Source organism: Mizuhopecten yessoensis, unplaced genomic scaffold (assembly GCF_002113885.1).
Source record: "Mizuhopecten yessoensis strain PY_sf001 unplaced genomic scaffold, ASM211388v2 scaffold9987, whole genome shotgun sequence".
Classification (NCBI taxonomy): domain Eukaryota; kingdom Metazoa; phylum Mollusca; class Bivalvia; order Pectinida; family Pectinidae; genus Mizuhopecten; species Mizuhopecten yessoensis.
In genome coordinates this window covers 1297825-1313583 of record NW_018408322.1, presented here as the reverse complement: position 1 = coordinate 1313583, position 15759 = coordinate 1297825, and the positions used below count along the sequence as shown (strand labels likewise).

The following is a 15759-nucleotide window of genomic DNA, read 5'->3' as shown; positions in this document are numbered from 1 at the left end:
CCTTTTCAGACTTCTGGCATTTCGTTGGCCATCATATGCATATACCAATTGACCATCCTGGTCAACAGAGTTAGCATGGTCAAGTCGTACTACAGATACACCCAAAAAGAAATGTTAGGGAGCTTAACGTATGTATTTAAACTAATGTATGTACGAAAAACTGCAATGACATTCTCTAGTGTTTCGTTTACAGTGGAACAGGGGTCCTTAAAATGTAAAAACGAAACGTGTTTCTGGTCGTATGGCTATTTTCTAAGATGGCCGACAAGTGCTTGACACAGAGTTCTGGTTATTAAAATCTTTATGTACCACATCCTGGTCAGCGGCATTATCCTATCCAAGTCGAACAACAGTTATTTCCAAAATGAAATGTAAAGGATGTTAATGGAATTCTCAAGTGTTTTGTTTATAGTGGGACAGGAATCATCCTTAAGATGTCAAAGTTTAACGTGTTTCTGCAATATGGCTATCTTCTTAGATGGCCGACACCAGTTGGACACCGAGTTTTGATTATTAGTATATTTTTTGTGTACCACATACAAGTGTACCATGTTACACAAAGATTTCATAAAATAAATCTTTGTGTACCAATTACCATGTGTGGTATATAAAAATTAAAAGCAAAACTGTAAAAAAAAGTCATATCCGTTCTCATGTACAGGTATTTTTACTTACAGTCGATATCAGCGGGCAGCATGGAAATGTACAGTGTATGTCTGTATGTTCTACGTATGGTACAAAATATGAAAACTCATCATTTTCATCTGTTGGTGAGATGAATCTGGATACGTTGTACTGTTAAATAACGATTTTTAGCCATTTAAAGCCATTAGGTTTTTTGAGCATATTTATTTAATTATTTGTTTGTTATGGAATTATAAAGTTAAGATATATAGTATGATCGACATAAATTAGACCGTCTGCGTGGAAACCTTTAAGGAATGGATGTAATGTGAACAACAGACGGTCCACGCGATTAAAACATCTTGTACGTTATGACAGCCTTATCGCGATGTCATTTTCCATACTTCATAACACTTAAAAGCTGAAGGTTTAAAGTGCCTCCTGTAACATGGTAACTTTAGCCGCTGTATTAATTGGTACAATGCAAACACACAAAAAGAAACGCTTGACAAGGCATTTTGTGCGAGCTACGATACAATACACACTGATATCATTGTTTTATATCAACTCTTTTGTATCTAGCTCTTCTCGTTTATCGTAGAAATGCTATGCCCAAGACACTTCGTGCTTCACTTCAGAAGAGCAGAAACATAATGGACAATTGTTATACTGTTGTATCTCCGACCGTGATCTGTGTAAGTAATGGACATGTTTTTGTAATTGGCTTCTGTCAGTGTGTATATTTGTGGTTTATACTTACTTTGTTTTTCTGTACTGTTTCAATACAAGTCTCATGTCATAGCATGTAATAAAAACATCCAAGGGAGATAACTTTTGATTTCTTGTATCACTAAGTTACTTCCCAACATACATAAACAGGTATTGCTTTTTACTCTGATAAACATGATAAATATATATTTTATGATTATTATTGCCTTTGGTACATGTATATATACTTGTTTTGATCAGTAATAATTTAGTTTTGCTCATCGGGAGAATAAGGCTTGCTTCCGTAAGCTCATGACGAACGTGTTTTCCACGGATATACCTATTTCAAAAGCTGAATTTGCCATATCATCGTTAGACGTCTATAATTTGTGTTTTTGAGATGGAAACTTTGTTATAATTTTGTTTTTTAATTTCCAACATCATTATAAAGCTGATAGGTTGGCGAGTCTGTCTTAACTTTTTTATTGTTAAGGATAAAGTGACTCTTTTTTTTGTATTTTTATAAATCATATTGAAAAGTTTGGATATATCCATTTCACCCTTTCGCGAAATAACACCCGTCCATTGGTTTTTTTGAACATTTTGAGCTAATTATATCGTTATCATAAAACCTGTTGTTATCTGATTTATTTATCACGCTTTTGTAGTGTTGCAAAAACTGTATTAATCATCTGCGGAGAAATCAATATCTCGGATTGATTAAGATGCCATCTTTGTTTTACGGACGATATATATGTCCCTGCAACATGTAACCCGTCAAGGTATTTCTCTCTAGCCTTTTTTACATCTCCGTGTTTAACATGACATTTATTATATATTATAATAGTTGAGCCTGATAAAATTTTGATCTGTTCAAGACATTTCCTCATATATTTGTCACATACGCATAATATTGCAGCACTCATGGCAATAGTATTTTTGTTAAGCTCAAACATTTATATGACCTATTTCTTTTGTTTGTTTTCTATCACTGTTATGCAAGTACAATGTAGTAGCACGTAACATCATTATTCAGGGCTATATATTATATAAATCTGACGTTAACTAAAGAGGCGACTAATATGGGACCACTTGCAGGTCTGCAGTATTTTTTCTTCATATTCTATGGTAATTTCGTTCCTTCGTTGTTTGATTATTTTATAAAAACGATACTTTAGATCAATAGTAATGTAGTGTATGGCTTTATCGTTCTAGATAACAGTTCAGATCAATAGTATACTGTATATATTCGGCTTTATTTTCCTGTATCATTTCACCACAATGTTTACTCAAGAAGAGATCCATTTGAGACCCCTTCATAATCAGCAGTCGTGGAGATCTGATATAGACTATCTATCTATCTAGTATATGTTATACTCAACAGAGATGAAAATGTCTTTAATGCGTGCGGAGGAGGGATAGACATGTTTAACTATTACGTTTGCTAGAGTTCTCCATATCTTAAGCCACAGAAAGCGTAAAAAATATAATATGATTAAGAAGATATCGTATATAATACTATTAAATATAGGATTGACTTTGCTCCTGGAATAACTGTCAAGCTAACATGCCATATTAAGTGTATGCTAATCTATCCTTAAATAACCTTAAATATTACTACCTGACGCCAATATTCGAAAGCCTGGTTAGCTTAACGAATCGACACCATCAATTTACCAATGTACACAAAGGGTGTCGTGAACATGTGTTCCACTCCGTGCAGCTTGTTACATATAACACTGAAAGAATGTATTTGAACGTTTTGTGAGGCTTACATGTTTTGGAATGGCCTGTACATAAGTGAGTTTTAGCAAGTACGTTAGAACATGATTGGTGTTATCTGTTTTCTATACAAACGCTTTAGATAGTCCATGCGCGAGCTTTGGTATATGATTAAACGTTTATCAAGTTTGACCTGCGTTGTTGGACAAGATATAAAACCACGTGGTCAATGTATACGTGTCTGATGTGAATGGGTAGAGAATGTTATCTGTATCCTAGTAAGGGTCGGGTAGGGTAAGGAAAGATAACGATACCCCAGTCTCGATTCCATAGCTCAAAATACAAGAATAGGAAACACAGGCACATGTGCTGAAAGAAACGCTTACAGGTACGTGAAACGTCCAGTGAAATGTATAGATGTATTATAATCCAATCTTAGAAAAAGGGTCTACCTTTAGGCGATACATTAGAACAATGATATAACGAAATGAATGTGACTTTTGTTAGCACTGCATCATCGGACGTAGCCATATTGAATTTATTTATCTAACACAAGAAAAGGTGACAGACAATTTCCTCTGAACACATATCAACTCAAATTGAAAACATTGACAACTATCACACAACACATATTGACAATTAATACATCAATTGACAATTACCACACAGCAACACCTATTGGCAGCTAGTACAACACCTATTGACAATTACCACAAAACACCACATATCGGCAGATAGTGCAGCACCTATCGACAATTACCACAAACACCACCTATTGGCAACTAATACTCAACACTTATTGATAATTACCACAAACGCCACCCATTGGCAACTCATACTCAACACTTATCGACAATTACCACAAAACACCACCTATTGGCAACTCATACTCAACACTTATCGACAATTACCACACAACAACACCTGTTGACAACTAAGACACGACACATATTCACAATTACCATATAATAACACATATTGACAGCTAGGACACAGCACATATTGGCAATAAACACACAAAAACACCTATTAACAATTACCACACAACAACACCTATTGATAACTAAGACACAACACATATTCACAATAACCACATAACAACACATATTGACAGCTAAGACACAACACATATTGGCAATAAACACACAACAACACCAATTAACAATTACCACATAACACCACCTTTTGAAAACTAATACACAACACTTATTCATAATTACCACACAACAACCAACACCTATTGACAAATAATACACAACATCTATTAGAAATCTCTAAACAACAACACCTATTGACAATTACCACATAACACCTATTGACAATTAAAACACAACATCTATTGATAATACCCACACAATAACACCTAATAGCAATAACCACACAACAACACTTTTTGGCAATACCACACAATAACACATTTTGGCAAATACCGCCACAATACCAAACCTATTTGCAAATACCTCACAACACATTTTGACAACTTAACCTTAACACCAATTAACGTCCCTGCAGGTAGAGCGTAAGAATTGTACCTGCTGCCCCCATTGCATGATCGTAAGAGGCGACTAAATTTGGGATCGTATCTTTTCTCTTCTTCCTAAACAACTTTCTTCTTCCTAATGTCTCCCTTGACAATGCCTAACTTTTGGCCTTTATTTGAGCGTTCGCCCCTGTGAGGAAGGCTTTGGGTTCTGTCCCCCGGCCGGGACATACCAGAGTCTGTAAAACTGGTAGTTTCTACTCCTGCTTAACACCCAGCAATTTAGGAGCGGGACGACTGGTTCGCCCGTTGTCACTATAAGGTGACCGAGAGGGGTGTCCTGCTGGGAGTCTTCGGCAGTATGTTTCAGTAAGGTGGCACTATAAAGTCGGCATCAGTTCTGCGCTATCACAATGAGACAAACACAAAGATATCGCAGCCTCCCAAAACACACACGCAGACACTAGACGCATGGATCTTGCACACAGGGGAGGCCGTCCTTAAATGACCATAGCTGTTGATAGGTCGTTGCACAATACTAAACCAAACCTCTCTACCAAGTAATAAAAAGAGGTCAAAAAAACACTGTTCACTATAAAAGAAATCGCAACCTACGAACTTTATTTTAATATCTGGGCTTGGGTACATTTTTAAGACCGACTCGAATGTTCTAACCCGTCCCAGTACGTTCTCTTGGACTAGGAACATCACGGAGATGTAAAAAACCGAGATATCTACAAATATTTATTTTTTATATATATATCAATACATTACTAAGAATATATATATATTGTAGCCTGATCAAATTTTGATCTGTTTGAGACATATCGTCACATATTTATCACAAACGCATAATATAAGTAGTAGCACATAGCAAATTATATTCATCGAACGTTAACTGAACCCGTCCTCAAATAAACCTGACTGTTGCGAAGACGTTCCAACCAACGTTAACTGAATAGACGACTAATATGGGACCACTTGCAGGTCTGCAGCATAGTTCTTCAGATTTTAATGTATTTCGTTCCTTCGTTGTTGGGTTCTTTAATAAAAACGAGTACCCTAGATCAATATTATTTGTAATGTTTGGCTTTATCGTTCTACATTGAAGATAACAGTTAAGATCAATAGTACTGTATATATTCGGCTTTATCTTCTGGTTATCATTTTACCACAATGTTTACTTAAGAAGAGATCCCTTTGAGACCCCCTTCATAATCAGTAATCTGGGAGATCTGATCTAGACATGTTTTACTGAACATTACGTTTTCGGGGCTTCTCAACAATATTAACCCACAGAGAGCGGAAAATGGGTATACTGTCAACAATAATAGAAAACGCAACATACTTACTGTACCCTTCAACCTTTACACTTACACACAATATATACACTATAAACTTCACACAAACACACAACATACTAAATTCACCATTCCACCTTCACACTAACATACAACATAAACACAGTAAACTGTGCATTAACACACAACATACTACAATGTAACTGTATCCTGCAACCTTCACACTTACATACAACAAACAAACTATGAAATTCACACAAACATCTAATAAAAATAACAAAATGTAAACCTTACACAAACACACAGCGTACTACGTGTAACTTTCAACCTAACTTAACACTTTTACACAACCGAAACACTATAAATTAAACACTAACACTCAATATACTTCATCCTTCAATCTTCACACTTACACACGATAAAAACACTGTCAACTTCATACTTAGGACAAACTCACTGTATCCTTCAACCTTAACACTAACACACAACATATACACTGTAAACTTCACACAAACACACAGCATTCTAACTGTATCCTTCATCATAAACACTTACACACACCATTAACACTGTATCTTCACACTAACACATAACATATACACTGTAAACTCCACACACACACACATCATTAACACTGTAAACTCCACACAAACACACAACATACTCACTGTATCCTTCAACCTTAACACTAACATACAACATACTCACAGTATCCTTCAACATTCACACTAACACACCACATACTCACTGTATACTTCAACCTTAACACTTACATACAACACCCTCTCTGTTTCCTTCAACCTTAACACGAACATACATTATACTCACCGTATCCTTCAACCTTAACACTAACATACAACATACTCACTGTATCCTTCAACATTCACACTAACACACCACATACTCACTGTATACTTCAACGTTAACACTTACATACAACACCCTCTCTGTTTCCTTCAACCTTAACACGAACATACATTATACTCACCGTATCCTTCAAACCTAACACTAACATACAACATACTCACTGTATCCTTCAACCTTAACACTAACACAACATACTCACTGTATCCTTCAACCTTAACACTAACATACAACATACTCACTGTATCCTTCAACCTTAACAATTACACAACATACTCATTGTATCCTTCAACCTTAATACTAGTAACAACATACTCACTGTGTCCTTCAACATTGACACTGTAAATTTCACCCTAATTCAACCTTAACAATAACACAACATACTCACTGTATTCTCCAACCTTAACACTTACATACAACATACTCACTGTATCCTTAAACCTTCAGACTAACACAACATACTAACTGTATCCTTCAACATTAATACTAACTTAACATACTCGCTGTATCCTTCAACCTTAACACCAACAGACAACATACTCACTGTATCCTTCGACCTTAACACTAGTAACAACATACTCACTGTATCCTTCAACCTTAACACTTACACAACATACTCATTGTATCCTTCAACCTTAATACTAACACAACATACTCACTGTATCCTTCAACCTTAATACTAACACAACATATTCACTGTATCCTTCAACCTTAACACTAACAAACAACATATTCACTGTATCCTTCAACCTTAACACTAACATACAACATACTCACTGTATCCTTCAACATTCAGACTAACACAACATACTAACTGTATCCTTCAACATTAATACTAACTTAACATACTCGCTGTATCCTTCAACCTTAGCACTAACACACAACATACTCACTGTATCCTTCAACCTTCAAACTAATAGCAACATACATGTACTAACTGTATCCTTCAACCTGAACACTAACATACCACATACTCACTGTATCCTTCAACCTTAACACTAACACACAAAATATTCATTGTATCCTTCAACCTTTACACTAACAAACAACAAATTCACTGTATCCTTCAACCTTAACAATAACACACAACATACTCACTGTATCCTTCAACATTAATACTCACATACAACATACTCACTGTATCCTTCAACAATAATACTAACACAGCATATTCACTGTATCCTTTATCATAAACACTTCAATACATCATACTAACTGTATCCTTCAACCTTAACACTAACACAACATACTCGCTGTATCCTTCAACCTGAGCACTAACACACAACATACTCACTGTATCCTTCAACCTTAACACTAACACACCACATACTCACTTATCCTTCAACTTTCACACTAACAGAATATACTCACTGTATTCTTCAACCTTCAAACTAATAGCAACATACATGTACTAACTGTATCCTTCAACCTTAACACTAACATACCACATACCCACTGTATCCTTCAACCTGAACACTAACACACAACATATTCACTGTATCCTTCAACCTTAACACTAACACACAACATATTCACTTTATCATTCAACCTTAATACTAACAAACAACATAGTCACTGTATCCTTCAACCTTAACAATAACACTTAACATACTCACTGTATACTTCAACCTTAACACACACACTGCATGCTGTGACCTTCAACACTTACACGCAATGTTAACATAAAACTAATCCTTTTTCACAGCGATTTCACGATATATATATCACCAAATTATACGATATAATCACTGCCAACCCTAGACACAACATAAACACTGTCAACTTCACATATAATCACTGCCAACCCTAGACACAACATAAACACTGTCAACTTCACATAAACACACAACATATTCCCTGTAATCTTCAACTATCGCATATACACACAACACGAATACTTAACTTCACACCAACACAAACCTTATTCCATGTAACCTTAAATTTCACACATTCCATAACCTCCAACCTTAACACTTTCACACAGCGCACTCACTGTTAACATCACACAAACACACAACGCATGCACTGTAGCATTCACCCTTTAAAGTAGCACACAACATACTCACTGTTTCCTTCAACATTGACATTGTAAAACTTCACACTAACTCACAACATTCTGTCGCCTTCAACCCTAACACTAACACAACATACTCACCGTTTCCTTCAACATTGACACTATAAAACTTCACACTAACTCACAACATACTGTCACCTTCAACCTTAACACTTACACAACACAATCACTGTATCCTTCAACATTGACTCTGTAAACTTCACACTTACTCACAACATACTGTGACCTTCAACCTTAACACTAACAAAACATACTCACTGTTTCCTTCAAAATTGACACCTGTTAATTTCACGCTAACTCACAACATGCTGTCACCTTCAACCTTAACACTACCACAACATACTCACTGTTTTCTTCAACATTGACACTGTAAAACTTCACACTAACTCACAACATACTGTCACCTTCAACCCTAACACTAACACAACATACTCACTGTTTCCTTCAACATTGACATTGTAAAACTTCACACTAACTCACATTATACTGTCACCTTCAACCTTAACACTACCACAACATACTCACTGTTTCCTTCAACATTGACACTGTAAATTTCACACTAACACACACCGTATTCACGTGTACTTCACCAGAATATATGACTAGCGTATTGTAAACCTTAACGTCACATCGCATACTCACACCTTTACCCTAACACACAATGCACGTTGACAATTTTGTTCCTACACACAACACGCGCTGCCTTCCTAACTCTACCTACTAACACCCAAAGAAACATCAATCCTAATTGAACAAAACAATACAGCTTTCCATAGGCATACCACACCCGGCACACCGTCTTACAGTATACATCAAAGCTGTATCGCCTTGAACTCGTCGGGGGCGCATATTTTGCCTTCCTAAAAGGGTTTCAATGTTTTACAGGTAGCACAACAAGCTTATACATTTTTGTTTACATTAGATTATCGACCATTTTCTGTTTACACCTGTGTCAAACAAATGATTACTTGCCATTCCATAGAGCGCATTTATTACCGTTGGATTTAGTTTCGCTTTCTGGCCTGTAACAGACTACTGTATTTACAATAAGTTTAAATATCCATGACGTCATGCACAATGGCCCAAAACTAATGGTAATAGGTTTTGAAAGGATGTATTTGAAGGAGGTTTTTTTTATGTATTCCTCAGCATACTTTACATGTATTCTTCTCTTCAAGACAACTATTCATTATACGAAAACATATATTATGAAGCAATCTCATTTAATATCTGCATGCAAATCGATAAAAAGGGTATACTTTAAAATCCAAGAGTACTCAACTTTAAACTTTTAAATTCCCTTTCGATCAAATGGGCCCCGTACATAACATGAACGGTGTTGATGGGTCAACTTAAAGTCTTAACCTTATTATTTTATAATTTTAACTCTTATATTTTAATAGGCTTTAACTGATGGTATTTATGGAATAATTTAATATTTCTTTGATACTGGAACTAATTATAAATATAACCTATGTGGTGGGTAGACACATAAGAAAAAATCCATATTCTGTATGCGATTCCACATCAGTTGCGGCAACACCAGTCCCCGTATTCATGAAACCGTTTTTATGCTCAAGCCGGGATTTTGTGCCCAAACCAACTTTCTTGTAACTCACTTTAATCATGTCAAACGACCAAAAAGTCAAATGTCAACACTGAAGACAGTATTGGGCTTTGTCTCTTCATTTCATTCCAAAATTATTTAAAATTAATTTATAAACGAAACATAAAATTAAGTTTGAGCACAAAATCAATGCTTGAGCATGAGAATAGTATCATGAATACGGGCAGAGGTGTATTCTTTTCCAATGACGTCCAGGTGTGTTTTGTTCTATGGCCCGAAAATACATGCAGTCTATATTTGGTGAATACATATGCAAGTCCACACACTTGTGTTTTTCTAACGAATCAGAAAACACGAGTTTATTGCGCGGACGAATATATTCACGAGTGCGCTGAACGCACGAGTGAATATATACGTCCGCGCAATAAATGAGTGCTTTCTTATTCTTTAGAAAAACACAAGTGTGTGGTCTTGGTTTTATCACATACCTTCCGTATTTGGAAGAGATCGATACAAAGCTTTTATAAACTTTGATATTTTTTGCAAATACCGCGAACTTTTCAGTTCGCCATGACAAGGGGATTCCTATAAAAAGTAGTTCCGGCTAGTAGGTAAATACAACATTCCGTATTGCACATGTGCAATACAGAACGTTGTATTTCATAGTCTGAAAATTGCTTGTATTACTATAACAAGATTCAACAGGTATGTGATAAAGCAGGTTATTCCATCCTCGAATCTGGAAAGTACCATTATCGGTCGTTCCATTTTAGAAACTGTAAGCTGTACAAACCCTTCAGATTTGTTTAAATCGGACAATGCCAATATATTTGTATAGAAATGTTAACATAGCTATGCTTTTTTTTTCGTGTAATATTATTAAACGAGTAATATTGCACTGTGCATTGTGTTTCTGTTTTGATTTCAGGTGTCGTGGAGTTTGGTGACTCGGACGTTCCTTGTAAAGTTGGAAATAATTAACGCGTTTCAGAGGAAACGTGTATGGATCTCGGAATATAGAAAGTGTAAGTCTCGAAAGAGCGCTTAATGAACTATCAACTCGGAATGTCTCTTAACAGCTTATTATCTAAGTCATGAAGAAACGCATATAGAATTAAATTTATTTCATAAGTGTTGTCACATCTAAGCGTCAATTCTTTGAATGACGTCAGCAGTAACTTATCTGCATACCTATAGGATATTTACAAACCCAGACTCGTTTTAATGAAGGACTTTCTAAGGTAGTATACATTTTTACCCAAATTTACATATACTAATGGTTAACTATCATCCTCCGTTCAATGTGTGTAACTGCTCGAGATGACGAGTGGCAAACTTCAATCATACATCTATAAAATGCGGTCGCTAAATTTCAGGCAAAAAGCAATAGTCTTTGTCGTGTGTGTTTTGTTTTTGTTATTTTGTATTAACCACAAATACAATACTCCGATAACTTTAGACTTACGTCACGGCGATGTGCATGCGCAGTGTGTCATACCAGATGTAGATCCATTTGACGAGGAGATTATGAAATTTGACTGGCACCCTAAGCCGCCCTCATGTAGTGATAGTAAGCCATTATTGTTTATAGACATGGACGGCCTTATTCAGTTTAACGCCACATCACTGGCTACGCGAAAAATTGCAAAGTCGGACATAGACTGTGCTTACAACCCCGTGGAACGTAGCGGAGGCGATGATAAAGTCGTCTTTAAACCGGAAGTACGTTTCAAGGAACCGGAATACATTAAAAGTGACGTTGTAGTCGCTAGTTGTTTGGATAAAAATGCCAAGCTTATATACAAAAGTGTACTTACAAACGTAGATTTTAGAACTGTCTTAAATTCCAAGAAAGTAAAAACTGCATTTTCTTACCAATTTAACGTGCTCCTTTTTGGAATAGATTCATTATCTAGGACCGGTGCACTGAGGAAAATTCCAAAAGCTATGAAATACCTTGAAGAGGATTTGGAAGGAATCACTTTTAAAGGATATACAAAAGTGGGTGGCAATACTTTCCCTAACGTTGTTCCATTGTTGACAGGCAAGCATGCCAACAAAGATGAACTAGGTCCCGCCTGGGGACAATATTACTATGATAAATACCCTCTTATTCAGTATAATTATTCCAAAGCCGGTTACGTTACTTTCTTTGCCGAGGACTGGCCGTACTTTTCAACGTTTAATTATTTATCACACGGCTTCAACGTACCGCCAAGTGACCATTATTTACGGCCCATGTATCTTGCGATGAAACAACAAGCACCAGTATCTACATCTCTGGAACAGGTTAATCTTTACTTTGAAAATAAGAATATTAAACTAGTGCCATCTTCGTTGTGTTACAAAGACCGGTTGAAACATATCATTTACCTGGAGTATTGTAAAAGATTTTTGAACGCATATAAAACCAAATTGAAGTTCGGGTTTTCATGGATGAGTGAACTTGGACATGACTACCCAGATTTTCTCGAGATCGCAGATCAAGATTTTACGGATTTTCTTCATTGGATGAAAATCGAAGGTCACTTTGATAACACAGTTTTAATGTTTATGAGTGACCACGGGAGCAGAATTGACGACTTGAGGAACACCGCGGTTGGAAGAATAGAGGCCAGAATGCCTCTACTTACCATAGTACTTCCTGGACGTTTTAAACAACAACACCAAGGCCTTGTGGATACAATGAAAGAAAATACAAAAGTTCTAACAACGGCTTTTGATGTGCATGCAATGATTGACGATATATTACACCAGAATTTTGATCTGCAGCTGAAGACAACGCAGCGCGAAAAACCTCCAAGAGGAATCAGTCTTTTCCGGAAAATTCCAAAAGAACGGACCTGTGCAGATGCTGGCATAAGTGAACAGTTTTGCCCATGTTTCGTAAGCAAACCTGCTGATATGAAGTCGCCGGAAGTACAGAAAGTAGTTAATTTCAGCGTAGACAAAATCAATCGCCTCCTGAATGATCATAGAGAGGTGTGTGAGGTATTACACTTGTCTCAAATAAAAGATGCCCAGCTAGTTACGTCAAACTTCAAGCGTTATGAGACGAAAAAAACATTCACGATCAAAGAATTTTTCAATACACCAGTTGAAGATGAAAATAAATACACGGTTTTAATAGAAACTACACCGGGTGGTGCCTTGTTCGAAGTGACTGCGCATGTTGAGACCGACGGAGAAGTCATTCTGATAGGCGACATCACTAGAACAAACAAATACGGCACACAGTCGCAGTGCATCAATGATAAGTTTCTACGAAATTATTGTTTCTGTAAATCGCAAGTATGAAGGTGAAAGAGTATATATAACATATAACCTATTGATTGCAGCATTCTTTTGTCCTTTTTCGGTTTTTGTCCTTTTGACAGATGCTGCTACGGAGGGCATATACTTGTCAGTATTGTTGTTTTAAAGAATATTTATTCAATTTTTAATTGACTTGTGCTATTGAACAACTGATTAAAATACATATAGATTTTGAAGACATTTGTTTCATGTTTTCTGTTTATTCGCACGTGCTTGCTTGCTTGCATGGAGGATTTCCGTTAGCTGAAAATGACGTCACCTAATTTTTTTACGTTAATTCGTGCTAAGCAATAACCGAGAACTCCAAGTATAGAGCAAATACTCATTTATGTTTAATATATTGCAAATATTGAATATTGAATTATGTAGAGTTTTCAATAATGTGTCTGTTTTGATGATATTTTTTATATTTTTATATAGTAAGAGGTCAAACCCAGCCCCAATTTAGTAGTTGGTCAGAAAATGGTTTAAATAGTACTTTAAAATTGAATTTGTTTATTTTCCTCTGACACTAGAAATATTTATTAGTATTTCAACTAAACAGTTTTGTTTTCAGAGGTATTGTAAGAGTACACGATGACTTCAAAGTAACGATGTCAGTAGATCAGGAAAAAAATGAGGTACGTCGACATTGTTTTGAAGAATTCAAGTTTGATAGCATGTGATATGGTACTAAATGGCCAAAAAACGGATCAAATCTCACACCGAGTTTAGCATTCTATTTTTAAAACCAAAACTTTTTCCTGATATTGAATCAACATGGGCATTTTTGTCAAGAATCAAGAAACATTCCAGATACAATATCTAGATGATTAAATATCACTGAAAAAATGTCAAAATTGTATCAATTGTGGTAGCGTGACATTACACAAAAGTATAAACACCGTATTAGCTTTATAGATTGTAGTCTAAATGATATGGGCGTGAAAGGACATTTTAACTTGAAACCCGTTAGAGTTTGTTTACGTTGATAAATGTAAATCATAACCACAACAACCACAAAAAACAGCCTATGTAAGGGAATGTTTGCCCTGCCTCGTTATCATATTGATTCTCGAGTCCATCTGACTAACTACATATTTGCAGGCTACCCGGAATATACATGGCATAATAAATTTTAAAGGCCTTATATGTCATATTTAATATTTCATAATCCTGATAAATACAACTATAAGTAAATAAACATTATTTACGTAGTGAGTAAGTTTCCGTAAGTATTTATTCGTATTGCATTTTATATTAATATGCATTTTTGTTCTGAAAAGAAAAATATTATCGAATCGATTAAAGTAAATCTGCCTTCAATTTTAACCAAACATTAAATAAATAAAATTTAATCATAAACTTTATGAAAAAGAACATTTCATATTTGCAGTAATAATGTTAATAATTCTACATAATAATTTTTTCACCACACTATTGAATTCCCCCCGTGCTGTATATACGAGGAAAAGAATTGCTTATACATTTAATTCAAACATATTTTAATGGCAATTAATTTGAACAAAGGATTTGGCACAAATTAATAAAACTTATCAAAGCTCTCGTCATATATTTACACCTACATACTAACAATGATAATAGGCATAAACATAAAGTAAACATATGCAATATCCACATAGATACCAATACACGACCTCAGAAAAATGTTTAAAATATATTGCTGGATTTGATCTGAACTGCCAACAGAAGAAACTCTAAATTTAACTCTATAGCTAAGGCATTCAAATTTTGAAACATTATACATGTTTCATTACCTAATCATAATTGCAAACTGGACTTTCGACACGTCTCGTCATATAAAGGTCATACTGAAGGGGACATCACTTTAGCCCTAGTTAAGTATGTGTGATATTCAACGTCCGGTCTGCAAAACTGAAGTAGATAGGAGGTTTGTACATTTAAGGTTAGAGAGTTTTTAAATAACATTTTAGAAGGCAACGATCGTACGGATAACACGCAAGAATTCCAGGTTAAAAGAGTGGAAGATATAACGGACAGATTTGTGAGAGAAAGCCCAAATAAAGGAACTCAATAATCACTGCTATTTCTAATAGTTTACCGGCTATTTCCCGCAATAGTAGGTGACAGGAGATCGTTAAAG

The 15759-nt window shown here is 35.5% G+C and overlaps 1 protein-coding gene across 2 annotated transcripts; it reads left to right on the top strand.

The window, feature by feature from the left end:
* The first annotated feature begins 1162 nt into the window (after positions 1-1162).
* On the top strand, positions 1163-13812 carry LOC110459247. 2 transcript variants are annotated; one of them, XM_021511414.1, is made up of 2 exons: positions 1163-1319; positions 11269-13812. In XM_021511414.1, exon 2 carries the CDS (start codon positions 11661-11663, stop codon positions 13635-13637), a length of 1977 nt encoding a protein of 658 aa, XP_021367089.1. In that variant the 5' UTR covers positions 1163-1319; positions 11269-11660; the 3' UTR covers positions 13638-13812. The 2 variants fall into 2 exon arrangements, with proteins under 2 accessions (XP_021367089.1, XP_021367088.1); XM_021511413.1 differs by lacking the exon at positions 1163-1319 and adding an exon at positions 3340-3442.
* Positions 13813-15759: the final 1947 nt, after the last annotated feature.